Raw genomic sequence first — 14578 nt, forward strand, 5'->3', positions numbered from 1 at the left:
AAATAAATGAATGAAATGGAAATGCCATTAATAATTGGGAAATTGATTTTATTATTTATGACAGTACCTTTTAAATTGTATACAAGCCAAATGCATGCATCTTCTGTTGGGTTCTTCAGATTTTCTTTTTCCCAATTTCAGATGTTCAAGATTGCAGCTAGAGGCTTATATGTTAAGAAAACTCTGGCTTGGATCCAGAGGTGGCCTTCCACTAGTGGGAGCCTCTTCCAAATGGTTATTTCTAACTTAGCAAAAGAGTTGTGTGTGAGAAATGTGACCCCAAATCCAGAGGAATTCCAGCATTTGTATAAGCTCCATAACATCTCATGGATTATATGGCCCACAAGAGTTTATGGAGGAAGCCTTTATCTTTCTTATTAACTGAGGTCATTCACACAGTCAAAAACTTTGTTCTACTCGGGTTTGGGAGCTGAGTGTGCTCCCAGTTTTCCTTACCTCTATCCAGGTTTTCCTCCTACCTTGCTCCCACACAATCACTTCTACCCAAGTTTTCCTCTTACCATGCTTCCACACAACCGAAAATTGAGAACACACACAACTCTGTAGGTAGCTGTGGGTAACATGAATAGAACACAGTTTTTGATTGTGTGAATGGCCTCACTGTGTTCTTCCTGGTCTCTGTGCACTTAACTTGTGCAGAGCCATGAATCTGTACCTTCTAGAGCTTATAAATTTTGGCACAAGCTCCATCCCCACTATGCCTCTCGCCCAATTACCACAGTTTCTCTTTGACCACCTCCACATGTGCTTCAGAGGAGCCTTCTCACCATGTTTTTGTCGCTCATTCCCTTGCTTTGTCTCAGAATAATTTTTAAAGGAATCTTTGTCCCTTTGTTTAGTTTGCTTATATTTCTCTTTCTATTATCTTGTTCAGCTCTTACTGTACTTGAGGCTTTTTCTTTTCCCTTCCCCTATTTGAATCTCCCCACTCCCACCATCTGTTTCTGCTGTGTCTGTTTCAGGGCAGCAAGAGTTACTTTCAAAAAGTGTGTGTCTTGTGGTGGCAAGATCCTATGTTCTTCGACGTGGTCTCTGTGCTTTACACGAATGGGCTTTGCGCCTGCGCAGAGACCACATCAGAGCTTCCAAGCTAGAGTTCTAATTTTTTGGTGGTAACCCCGCCCCCATGGTATATAGGCGGCTGTGCGGGCTTCCCTCTTCAGTCTTTCTTCGTCTGCGATAGAAGACACATCGTTGAACACTCCTTGCTAGATCGCGCTAAGTATCTACCCTTGCTGGTTTTTACCCTATATTTTGTTTAGAATTCCCCTTCATTAGTGTTTTTATTTCGTCCCCGATACCCCCCCCCCCACTACCTTCAAAGTTTCCTTGGATTTTTGCCATTCCGTCATGGCCCTTGGGCCCGGCGTGCTACGGTTTCCTTGGTCCTTCACCAGCCTGTGGCCAAAACTACAAAATTTAAGCAGTGTGGTAGCTGCAGATCTAAGATCCCCTCGACTGATGGCCACAAATTTTGCCTTTTTTGTTTGGGCAAGGCCCATAAGGTTGGTTCTTGCCCGCACTGTGTGGCCTTTGCATAACAGGCACGCAAGAATCAAGCATCGCGTCTTTGTTCTTGGCTTTGGGAACAAGCCTTCAAGTGTTTGGGCTTGGACAAACCACCTAATATGCAGGCCTCTTTGAGCGCTTCTTCTTTGGCCCGGGGCTTACAGCCCGTTTCCTCCCCTCCGGGGATCTTGATGAACACACCAGAGGCCAATGTACCGGTCGATCCCGTGGCTCGGGCTTCGACCTCAGTACCGAAGAATTCTGTAGCAGTGTCGATCTCGACAGTGGCACTCATTGAACCATGCTCTGTCCAACCAGCCAAGAAGAAAAAGAGAAAGAAGGCCCATCATGCTCTGGCAGAGCCCCCTAAGAAAAAGCATAGATCGACGTACGATACCGATCCCATACACTCCAGACGGAGACTATTCTAGATGCTGAGGTGGCTTATGCATCTAGTCCCCATGATCCTGTTTACCAATCCGAGCGGGATTCTGAACCCGAGGCTCTTCCATCGGAACAGCCCTATCAATGATCTAATCAAGAACTTGAGGCAGCCCTCGATGAGCGCTACACCCATCAGGTTGAGGACAAGGCAGACTATTTTTATGCCCACCAGGAGCTTTGCCAACACCGCCGAACCCAGGCAGCTACTGAACCGCCCCTTCGGCGTTCTACCTCATCCCGGCCTTCTCCTTCGGTACTGGCATCAGTGCCAAACCCTCATTCGGAAGCTACACCTCTTCTCCCTTCGCCTCCATCCCGAACCACATCTCTGCTACCGCCGCGGGTTCCACCGAGGAGTTCTCCCGTGCAGGCAGCCATGGCTACGACCCCACTGGATTCTAGACCACCTCCTACTCGGCTTCAATTCCGACCCCTCCCTCTTCCAATCTTGAGCGACTCCTCAGATTCATCTTCGGATGAAGAGGGACCAGAGTCCTCGATTTCAGACAAGATGTCGTTGGACTCTTCACCCCCTACACTCATGATGGAAGCAAGGCCTAGCTCTCCTTCGGAGGATTTCCGAATATACACTGACTTTGTCTCCCATATGGCTACCTCCCTGGGAGTTCAGCTTTCCCAAGGTGATAAGTCAGAGCCAGATCCTCTCTTCCAATTGATTGAAGACGCCCATCCTTCGGTCTCGCTTCCTTTGAATCCCTCCATCCTCAAGGTCACCAAGGCCTCTTGGCCAAAACCCTCCTCCCTTCCCCAAACATCAAAGAAACTTGATTCCTTCTATAGGGTGCACGCTTCCCCTGACCAGGATGACTCCTTTCTAAAACAGCACCCTTCTACTGACTCCATTGTAGTAGAGTGCTCACTCTCTAAGTTCCGTGGATATACCTCTTCCACCCCACCCGACAAAGAGGGGAAGAAACTGGACACATTTGGGAGGCGTTTGTATTCAATTTTATCTTTATTGACCAGAATTGCAAACTATCAGGCTTACTATGCCAGATACCAGTCCTTGCTGTGGGACCATGTTGCCCCCTTCCTGGACCATTTTGCCTGAGGAACAACAAGGTCCAGCTAAAGTTTTCCTGCGTGAAGCCACGCAGGTCTCAAAACAGGAACTTCACGCAATTCGTCACTTAACAGAACTCGCCTCTAAGGTGATGGCATCCTCAGTTGCTCTTCGCCGCCACGCCTGGCTCAGATCTTCCGGACTGACACCCGATGCTAGATCCAGAGTGGAAGATCTTCCCTTTGATGGTTCATCCCTATTTGGAGAAAAGACGGATGATACCCTTCAGAAAGTGCAGAAACTTCGTAACACAGCCTGCTCTATGGGGCTCCAACAGTCCTCATCCCGGCCTTATAGGCCCCAGAAATGGCAGCAACAGCCATACTCCTCTAAACACCAGTACTACCAACCACAAGACAGGTCCTTTCGTTCTACCAGATATCAACCTTACAGAAAGTGTTCCAACTTCACCAGCTCCAAGCAGCAGCAGTGCTCTAAGGGGTTCCAGCCCCATACTAAGATACAGTGACTTGAAAACCCCTCCCAGATGGGGCACCAGGCTCTCCCCCTTCATCTCCACCTGGAAAAATATCACCACCTACTCCTGGGTTCTTACCATCATGAGAGTTGGCTATGCTATAGAGTTTGCATCCACCCCACCATACAGTCCTCCACTCCCCACACCAGCCACCCCGGCTCTCCTCTCGGAAGTCAACTCCCTACTCGCAAAATCTGCAATAGAACTGGTTCACAACCCACAATCCCCGGGTTTCCATTCCCAATAATTCACGGTACCCAAGCTGAACAACTCCCTCCGTCCCATCCTGGATCTCCGGGAGCTGAACAACTATGTCACATACCGGAGGTTTCGTATGGTCACCATTCCCACCATCATCTCCCTCCTGAACAGGAACCAATGGTTCGTCTCAATAGACCTCAGGGATGCCTACTATCATATCACCATCAGACCTCAGCACCACCATTTTCTTCGCTTTTAGATAGCGGACACCACTTACGAGTTCCGTGCCCTCCCCTTTGGGCTGGCATCCGCTCCACGGGTGTTCACCAAATGCAGGGCTCCAGTGGTGGCGGCCCTGCAGCAACAAGACATTCAAATTTTTCCATACTCGACGACTGGCTCGTGGTAGCCGACAACCCACAATCCCTACTGAGGGATCTCTGCACGGTCATCGACCTCCTTTCCAACCTGGGGCTCCATGTGAATTACAAGAAGTTGAAACTCAGCCCTTTCTGAACCATAGTATTTTTGGGGATCATCATTGATTCCATTCAGTCAAAGATCTGAACCAAAAAGCTAGAACCAAAAAGTTAGAACTCTAGCTTGGAAGCTTCAATGTGGTCTCTGCGCAGGCACAAAGCCCATTCGTGTAAGAGCACAGATGACCACTAGAAGAACCCAAGTTACAGGTAAGCAACCTGTCGATCTCATTGTCCAACAGCCATTCAAAATGGGAGGTTCACCAGGTAAATATTTACCCAAACTGCCTTCACTTTATGAAATAAGCCCATTGGAAACATGCCTCCCAATTCTGTTCCATTATCTGGGAGTGAGCATTATTGGTCACTGATACCCTAACACTACTGTTTCTATGACTGAAACAAATGCTGGCTGTTACACACAAAAAAATTAATTTGGAATATAAAAATACAAATCAAACATTTTTAAAACACACAATGAGACCATAAAATACAGAGCAGCAGCAACAAAAGCACCACTCATATAAAAGTCTGGGTAAAAAGCCAAGATTTCACTAGCTTGCTAAAAACTTGATGGAGACTGAGGAATGGATGCCCACCGGGAGAGCATTCCAGAGTCTGGGAGCCATAACTGAAAAGGCACTGCGTGTATGACAGCCAAGCCTCCTTCATTATAGGCATGCAGGTTGCTCTGCTCTCTCCCACTCTGCCCAAGAGCCGTGCTGCCTGCAGGCTAGCCATTCATCAGGTATATAGAATAGCAGCAGTTACAATGATCTTGGGGTTCTTCTGGTGGGGATCCAGCCCACCTATCTAAACTGTTAGAGTCAGGATCGAAATCTCTAGACACTCTCAAGTTGGTACCAAGCTGGTACTGGAAGTGCCAGAACACAGGGAAACTCATGGATCCAACCAAGACTTGGATTCCGAAGTACATGAAGGGGCACATTCAAATTCATCACCAGACATGAGAAACCTGATTTTCCCCTCAGAGGGTGTTCATATCTATTTAGAACAAGTAAGCTGGATAGCCTCAGCCCTGGGGCTAGAGGTCCAGCAACCCACTCCTTCAGTAAAGGATCTGGTCTTCAGCCTCATAGAAGCAGTCTCACACTTTCACTTCTTCATCTTTTACTTTATTGGATGTTGACAAGAAATCCTGGACAAGCTGGTCTCAGTTCAGCAAATTGTGAGATAGGAACATAGGAAATTGCCATATACTGAGTCAGATCATTGGTCGATTAATCTCAGTATTGTCTTCACAGACTGGCAGCGGCTTCTCCAAGGTTGCAGGCAGGAATCTCTCTCAGCCTTATCTTGGAGAAGCCAGGGAGGGAACTTGAAACCTTCTGCTCTTCCCAGAGCAGCTCCATCCCCTGAGGGGCAGATCTTACAGTGCTCACACTTCTAGTCTCCCATTCATATACAACCAGGGCAGACCCTACTTAGCTAAGGGGACAAATCATGCTTGCTACCACAAGACCAGCTCTCCTCTCCCTGAGATGACTGGAACCAGACGTACAGAGTTCAATCAAAAGACTGCTCTTTTCTAGTAAAACACCTGTACATTATGATGGAAGTAACTCAACCTTGGATCTGACAAAAGTCGCTGCCGACACTGGCAGACCAAGACAGAAGGAAGTTGGATGCTATTGGAAGGTGCACTTACTCTGCAGTTAGCCTCCAACTGAGAACTGTGAACTGCCACGCCTGTATGGCAAGGTACTAGCACTTTCTTTTGGAAAAACTATCTCAGTTCATCAATTTGTTGCATCCAAAACAGAAAAATATAGCTTCTGTATGTCTTCTGAAGGCCTAACACTGACCAAAAAACCACTGCATTTGACTCAACATGGAGCTGATTGTGGCTCAAGGGACATACTACAGCAATTTCACTTCAAAGGCATGCATGACGATGCTCTAGTACATTAACACTTGAGGCTAAGTAATGAGTGGAAGATCTTCTCTTCAGTGGCACTCTAGAAACAGTGCACAAATTTAGGATTGATGGCCCGTTCAATGAAATTTCAACATTACACCCCAAACATCTGAAATAAAAACGATGGACCTCACAACCACAGACTAAAAATCTCGACCCACATGGGACTGAAGTATTACGTCAACATTGGTACCTGTCCTTTTGTCACTCCAATGTTCAATCTTCTACCAAGTCCACCCCAAAACAGAAACCCTTGACATACACAAAGCAAACCTGGTATGCATTGGATGTTTAGTTCCAGATTTCTCCCACATTTCAGTACCTGGCAGTCAATCACATCTGACAGTTAGGCCTTGATAATAAAAGTTGAATATGCCATTGAATTCAAGGCAACTTCACCTTTCTGCAGAATACATTCCATTCCTCCCACACCACCTCTTCAGGAGGAAGTTCAAGTTCTTTTGGAAAAGGGTGCCCTTCACTGGATCTGGAAAGTTTACAGTGCCAGTTTTTATTCTAGATAGTTCAAAATTCCCAAGAGGAATGGAAGACTCTGTCCTGTTCTTGATCTACAGAACTTGAATGTGTTTTCCTAGTACTGGCTATTTCAAATGGTGACTGTGTCAGTGATCATACCACTCCTCTTCCAGACTTCCTGATTCAAGTCCATAGATCTAAAGGACACATACTTCCATATATCCATCCAACTTCAACACAGGAAGTATCTTCAATTCAAGACTTGAAATGAGGTTTACCAATACAGTGTCCTTCCATTCAGTTTTTCTGCACCCAAAGTATTCCCCAAGTGCTTGGCAGTGGTGGCTGCTTAACTTCGAAAACATTCAGTCTACATTTTCCTATATGGAGACAACTGGCTACTAGTGGACCCATCCACACATCAGCTCATAGAACAGGTTGTTTTTACACTTTGCCTTTTGACCTCCCTGGTTCTTCAGATAAACTGAGAAGTACAGCTTGCTACCAACAAGATGCATAGGATTCATCAGCACTCATACCTGAACAGTTTGTGGCATCCCTCCTCAACGCAGCAGCCCGGTTTACAGAGAGGCGTTTTCACTCAGTTCATACCATACAAAGATTGCTAGGTCTCATGACTTTGACTATCATATTACCGCTAGAGGCCTCCCCATTGAAGCTATCTATAGAGTTGCCACCTGTGCTTAGCCCTCCTCATTTGTTAAACATTCAACCTGAGATCTTGCAGGCATTCCCATATGGGCTCAGCAGTGTAGTGCTCTTTGTATGATAAGCTGAACTGCACTAGGGATGTGCCAAATTGTTATTCAGCTGCCGAATCATAGGGCACATCCCTTTAAAACTGATCCCTTTAAAGTGAAAGAGAGCAAGTCCATACCTGCTCCTCACTACCATTTCCCTCATCCTGGCACTCCCCTCAGCTATACCTGCATGCCAGCGGGGCGTCTCCCAGCTACCCCTGTGTGATGCCAGCACACACATGGCCTCTGCACATGCACGGCACCCATTTGTGTGGTCAGCAACCATGCTAACCACGCAAATGGCTTCCACGCATGCTGGTGTCACGCAGGGGAAACTGGGAGACACCCCGCTGGTGTGCAGGCATAGCTGTGGGGAGCACTGGGATGAGGGAAATGGTGGTGAGCAGAGGAGGAGCAGGTATGGAGCTGCTCTCCTCCACTTTAAAGGGGCTGTGTAAGCCCTCGGTTTTAAAGGGATGTGCCCCGCAATTTGGCAGCTGAATCACAATTCAGCACATTCCTAAACTAGCCATCATTCAGGTGAGTTCGCTTGCTAATTTCCCATCTGTGTGAAGTGCACAGAGACCAGAAAGAAGAAAGACAGGCTGCTTACCTGTAACTATGTTCCATGTTCTTCTCATGGCCTGTGCCATCACATGACCCATGCTCCTCTCCACTGCTGTTACCCTTTATTATTATTTTTCTGCCATGATCTAGAAGAAATCTAGGAGATTGGATGGAATGGGCATGGCTGAGGATGTCAGTGGGGGCAGACTTTGTGCCAAAAAATTATGAGGTAAAGCTCTACAAGGTTCCAGTTTGTAGCTCTGTGCATGTGCACAATCCGCAGAAGACCACTAGAAAAAATACAGTTAACAGGTAAGCAAGCCATATTTCCACATCCTGTAATGCAACCCCCGATACATTGAGACTTTGTGTTGTGAGAAGTCTTCCTCTAACATTTATATGAGAGATAATAGAACAGCACTAATTCTTCTACTCACTGGCAAACATGTTCTGCAAGTGAAACAAAAAGGAACTAGATTATTGAAATTTTTTAAAAGGTGTTCATTATATAGCATTACCTGTAAATATAGCTTGCAGCCACTTCAAATCTCTCCTCCCCACATCTCAGGATGAATTCAGTTCTGTAAAGGAGAAACTGCCTCACCATTCTTGTTTGCTGGGGTATTATTTATTTATTTATTTAGCACATTTTTATACCGCCCGAATCCAAGAGTACTGACTAATAATTTGAACAAAACCTCATGTCTTGCATATTGTTAGATTATGTCCCTTTTATGCAAAGTTTATTGACAATCAAGGTTTGGATACCTGTGGGTTCACATTTCAGTTTCATATCTTTTGGGGAAATATCCAAAGCTTTGATATTTACTCATGAGTAAGGCCTAAGCATAAGTGTGTGGGTATAGTTTGTTTTCAAAATACTTCATGTTTTGATTGTCCTCACTAATTTTCTCTTTAAAGAGTTACATAAGAGTTTATAGAATTACCAGTGTGTTAAACAGCTGAATGGGAACAATACCATTAAAACTTATATATCAGATTCAGTTGGTGATATATTTTACTGAGATGAATGCTATCAGAATATCCCCCAAGCCCAAAAGATAGATCAAGAAATCCAATAAAACTGTCAGAATAGAGCTGCTGTTTTTCCTCATGCTTTTACTTACTTAGATATACAAATTGTATGCTTCTCATTCTTATCAGGAACCAACTGCCACTTTCAGTTGGGATAAAATTGCTCTTTTTGCATTTCTCAGGAATATCTCAGGGCAAATCAAGTAAGTAGTTGTCTTTACATTTTTCAGAGGAATTTACAAATCAGAGGCAGGGATCTTTCAGAATCATTAGATTTTAAGCCTCTACACTAGAGGAAGGATTTCTCTCTAAGCTCTCCCAGCTTAATGTTTAACTGGTGTTCCTCAAGCTAACAGTATTAAGGGGCTAAGTTGATCACAAATGCATGTAAGAGCCCCATTAGTATTTTTAAAAGAGGGGCAACTTTCTGAAGAGATTTTCTTGAGCAGAGAAGCAGTGGGGGAAGAGAAGGTATGTAACACTTTCCTTGTCCACAATTTCTGTGCTCCAAATCACGCCATAAGTATCTTCCCCTCCCTCTGCAGACATTACCAAAACGTGGACAAACACATTTCACATCCTTTGGGCGAAAATATTTGCAAGGGTGATGTGAAGTAGAGAGCAGATAGGAACAAGAACTGGTCTTGTGGTAGTAGGTATGAACTGTCTCCTTTGCTAAGCTGGATCCACCTTGGTTTGCATTTGGATGGGAATCTGCACACTGTAAGATATTCCCCTTAGGAGATGGGTTCATATCTCAGTGGAAGATCTAGTCCCAGGTTCACTCCCTGGCATCTACTACTACTAGTACTATGAATATTTATATACCTATCTCCAGGTAAGGCTGGGAGAGACTCCTCCCTATAACCTTCCTTGGAGAGCCACTGCCAGTCAGTGTAGACAATACTGAGCTAAATGGACCAATGTTCTGACTTGGTATAAGGCAGCTTCTTAAAATTTTACACACCTGTCACTCATGCTCAGTTCAGAATACATTGCCTCTCTCCCTTAAGCACTTTTTCCCTTTTCTTTTTCTTAAAAAAAAAAAAAAAGCATCTGGGCACTATTACATGCATTTGAATATAACATATTGTTGTTCTCAACTTATTCCATTACCCTACTGTTGAATCTTTTCAAATCATCTTCCAGCTTCAGTATCCTGTGGCTGTTTGGGAAGGCTAAGGATTGAGCTAAGCTGGGGCAGGGTGCGGGGGGCGGTTATGGCTAAGGCTAAAAATATGTCTAAACTTAATATTTGTATTTTAAATTGTGTATTAATTATACTATAAACTGCTTTGGGATTATTTTAATGAAAGATGGCATACAAATTAAACAGTAAATAAATAAGGAGAAATTATATATTAGCCAAGTATAAAAGGCAATTAAAGCCAGTAAAATTTCATTTTTAAAATTATAGTACCAAAAACCTTCCTAAAAGAAATATCTTACAATGTTTCCTCATGGTCAGTGGATTGAGGACTAGGAAGACATTCTTAGGTAAAGGATACCATAGCATTGGCATCAGGCCTGTCAAGACTCTGCTGCATCTCCTCCTTGATCCCACTTTTTGAACGAGGAAACTCTCAGCAAAGTCACTCCCTCTTATCCCAAAAGATGGTTGAAATTCTATGAAGAAAGGTGCTTCCTAGTAGATTGGTACATTGTATCTAAGGGGTTAATTCCTACCAGGTGGTGTTATGAGCATAAGAAACTATTGTCGTTTAACAAGTAGGGGTGTGCACGGAACCGGTCTGGCACTGGGGTGGGGAGTTCCAATTAAAAAGGGGGGGGCTTTACTCACCCCTTCCAGCAAAGTCACGTATTTTATGTAGTAATCGGGCGGCAGGGTGCCTCCCGCTTCAATCTCTGCTGCGCGGGCTCCTTTGTAGACATAATCGGGCAGCAGGATCGCTCCCAGTCCCTGCCGCCCTCTTCAAGCTAAGCAAGCCCCCCTCAGCTGGCGGCCGCCCCCTGCAGCTATCAAGGGGTTCCCCCCTCCCCGCCGCCCCCTTCTTGTCAAACAGCCCCCCATTACAAGAGGACGGCAGGAGAACTCTCTGCCGTCCCCTTCCCCTTTGCCGGCTTGGCTTGAAATGGCTTCTAGGAAGCCTTTCGCGCGTGTGCGCAAAAGGCTTCCTAGAAGCCATTTCAAGCCAAGCTGGCAAGGCGAGCGGGCAGCAGGGAGTTCTCCCGCCGCCCGCTCGCTAAAGTTAACGTTAGTAAAGTTAACCTTAGTGAGCGGGCGGCGGGAGAACTCCCTGCCGCCCGCTCGCCTTGCCAGCTTAGCTTGAAATGGCTTCTAGGAAGCCTTTTGCACACGCGCAAAAGGGGAAGGGGACGGCAGAGAGTTCTCCTGCCATCCTCTTGTAATGGGGGGCTATTTGACAAGAAGGGGGCGGCGGGGAGGGGGGAACCCCTTGATATCTGCAGGGGGCGGCCGCCAGCTGAGGGGGGCTTGCTTAGCTTGAAGAGGGCGGCAGGGACTGGGAGCAATCCTGCCGCCCAATTATGTCTACAAAGGAGCCCGCGCAGCGGAGATTGAAGCGGGCGGCACCCTGCCGCCCGATTACTACATAAAATACGTGACTTTGCTGGAAGGGGTGAGTAAAGCCCCCCCTTTTTTAATTAAAACTCCCCACCCGAACCAAAACCACCCCGTGACCAGACCGGTCTGGAGGCCTTTAGAATGGCCTCCGAACCGGTCCGTGCACATGGCTATTAACAAGTGCTTACAGAAGTTGCTACATAATGTGGCTATTTTCACAGGCAGGTGGGAAAGCAGGGTGGAACCTACTTTCCCCCAAAATTATCTCTGACATCCTCTTCTGCGCAGCACCATGCGCAGGGGCGGAGCCACCATTGAGCAACAACTTAAAAGAGCCGGGGCCACCGCCCCTCATACGCTGCACCACGCATCTCAGACACGCCCCTGCATCTGACATCAGTCACGGTGGGTGTGGCTAAACACTCCCTACATCTGACATCAGGCTCAGGGAGCAGGGCTCGGGGGCCACGACAGCCGCTGGCCTACCTCCATGCCTGACCACACACCCACATGATCCGCACTGCTCCATGCAGTGCAGATCTCTGGAGCAGTGTTCCTTCTAAGGCGTGCGCACATGCCTGCACTCACAAGTTTTTTGATGTCCACTCAGTTAATTTTAGATCCCGCTCAGGTTGAATCCAGAAGGCCCCATTCTGAATGCATGTGTGCACACACTGCCTTGATACTCCCACCCAGAACAAAACTCATTCCATACGCAGATGAAAAAAATTAGAGTGAACACTGCTCTGGAGGTCTCCATTAATCCTACAGTGCACCATGCAATGAGCATGGTGCATTGAGGGATTCCCCTGGAGTTGGGTGCACTAGGCATCCTACTCTATGTATACTTGGTTTGTGTGCAGCCCGAGCATACACACAACCCCATACCTGGGTTAAAGGATGTGCCCGTGCCCTGTAACCCAGGTAAAACCCCAGGTACAAAACCCGGACTTGCAGCGGAGTCCTCACTGGGATCAGGATCGATCCCAACACTGCATGTGAGCAGCCTTCCCAAGTAGGGCTTCCCTCCCTTGAGTAGGGCTGCTTGTGTGCCCCATAATATAGAGTTAGTCAACATTTTTACTCATTGTCATGAATATTATATACATTTGTCTTGGAATATTGTACTCCTGAACCATCAGAACCCTTTATTTTTGTCTTAGTGGGGGTTTTCCCCCCCGTAATGCAAATAATTTGTTTAGTGTACATGTATCCAAATCAAACTGAGATTTCTTTTGTGACCTTTTATTAATATACTATATGCTTCATCAAAAGGGCAAAAGAAAGGTCTTCTTACACATTTACAAAGTCAGACTGTTAGACATATTTAAAAAGGAAACTTTTCTCTTCATATTGCCTTCTTGAACCAAATCTAGACTCAAAAGGCCGATACAGTTCACTTATTATTATGAGCAAAGAATCATCCCCATAATATGCACACCAGAAAGCCAATAAATAGCAGTTTTTTCTTTACATCACAAGAAATGTTCTTGCCCTTCCTGTTCAATGCGCCTATCCTAAAACACCAAGCTATGTTTTCTCAGGAAGCTTAGGGGGGAAAATAAGTACAGTTTCCTTCAATTTGATCACTTTTAATACTTTGATATTCATTTGACACAATTCCACGTTCTTTTCATATTATGAAAAAACAAACATTATTATAGGAATATTGTGCATTTTAAAACATGAAACCTTCCAAAATGTGAAAAGGCAGCAAAACTGGTTATAAGCCTGTGGATACAACTGTTGGTTTAAATATGTTTTATATAGTAGTGTTGTGTGATAATGAACCTTGTGTCTTATTTCAGAGAGATTCCCCCTCTACATCCAGACAGTCCCCAGCTAATGGTCATAGCAGCATTAACAATTCTGTTTCGGTAAGACTTCCAGTTCCAGACAGAGAGTGTTCAAATCTTTATGGTGCTCACCTTCAATTTCTGTTTTGATGACCTGTTCAGTGGAAAAAATGTTCTGCTGCTAAAATCAAGAATATTTAGACATTTAATTCCCCTTTTTCTTGCGTTCAAGTATTTATTCAGAAACATAATCTTCTCATTAAAATCCCATTACTGAGTTACATTCAACTGTAGTATAAAAATTCACTCATCCCTGAAATATGCTTATCATTCTCCTCATCTTGACTTGCTCAAAACTAAGCTAAAATACTAATTTTCATTTTGAACTTCTGAAGTGGTGTTTTCAGGCAAAATATTTGCATAGCAGGTATTTGTGGGGGGGCAGGTTCAGAACTGGACTTTTTTTGTTTTCAAAAGCTCTCTAGATTGCAGTATTGGTTTCCGCTATCTGAGTTAAGGAATTGGTGTGTCCTCTGCTGTTGTGGTATGTGCACATATTTTGTGAAATATGAGCCTTGCCTGGATATGAAAAGCAAAAGGAACTGGCTTTAAACTGCATTTATAAGCCAAGCTATTAACATCACATCTTTAACACAAAGTACTTCCTTTTTCACCATATAGTCAGCCAAAAAGGTACTCTCTAATATTATGGTTGACATCGCTATTGTTATCATCTTGTCTTTGTCTAAACATATATGGTAAAATACTAGAAAGCACCTGTAGAAATATCTTTCAAAAATATTCCTCTAATCATAATGTTCACACAAATATGTTAAGTGAAGAAATGGTATCTTCAGTGAGCTTTCTGTTATTATAAATATGAATTCTTTAAACTATTTAAAATCCTGTAGTTGCGATTAGCTAAAGAAAGAAATTGGATTATACATAAACACTAAACATTTATATTCATTAGAAATATATTTAGTCATATTTATTTAAATCAACTAGTAAAATAAATATATAACAACTGAGTGCACAGTAGCTTTTGAGTTGTAATTTATTGCTATGACTGACTCCTATTTTTAGGAATTCAATTAGAATATTAAGACTAAAATGTTGGTCCTACTAGATTGCCCTTTGCTTACAGGTGCTTTTGTGTTGAAGATGCTGAATTCTTTATTAAAAACACATTTTCTGTCTGCTAAACCTTACCTGCTTCCTTCAGCTTGCTGCTAAACAGCC

The 14578-nt window shown here is 44.6% G+C and overlaps 1 protein-coding gene across 27 annotated transcripts in view; it reads left to right on the top strand.

Moving 5' to 3' along the window:
* CASK (calcium/calmodulin dependent serine protein kinase) overlaps positions 1 to 14578 on the top strand; it is a 402451-nt gene that overhangs the window by 330464 nt on the left and 57409 nt on the right. For 11 of the 27 annotated variants that reach the window (XM_053305461.1, XM_053305465.1, XM_053305452.1 and 8 more), the window contains 2 exons: positions 9178 to 9198; positions 13349 to 13417. The exons of 5 other annotated variants lie outside the window; for them this stretch is intronic. In XM_053305461.1, the coding sequence (XP_053161436.1) occupies positions 9178 to 9198; positions 13349 to 13417 (90 nt within the window). The remainder of the gene's footprint in view (positions 1 to 9177; positions 9199 to 13348; positions 13418 to 14578) is intronic. 11 more of the 27 variants (XM_053305455.1, XM_053305464.1, XM_053305462.1 and 8 more) reach the window with 1 other exon arrangement.

Source organism: Hemicordylus capensis, chromosome 3 (assembly GCF_027244095.1).
Source record: "Hemicordylus capensis ecotype Gifberg chromosome 3, rHemCap1.1.pri, whole genome shotgun sequence".
NCBI classification, from domain to species: domain Eukaryota; kingdom Metazoa; phylum Chordata; class Lepidosauria; order Squamata; family Cordylidae; genus Hemicordylus; species Hemicordylus capensis.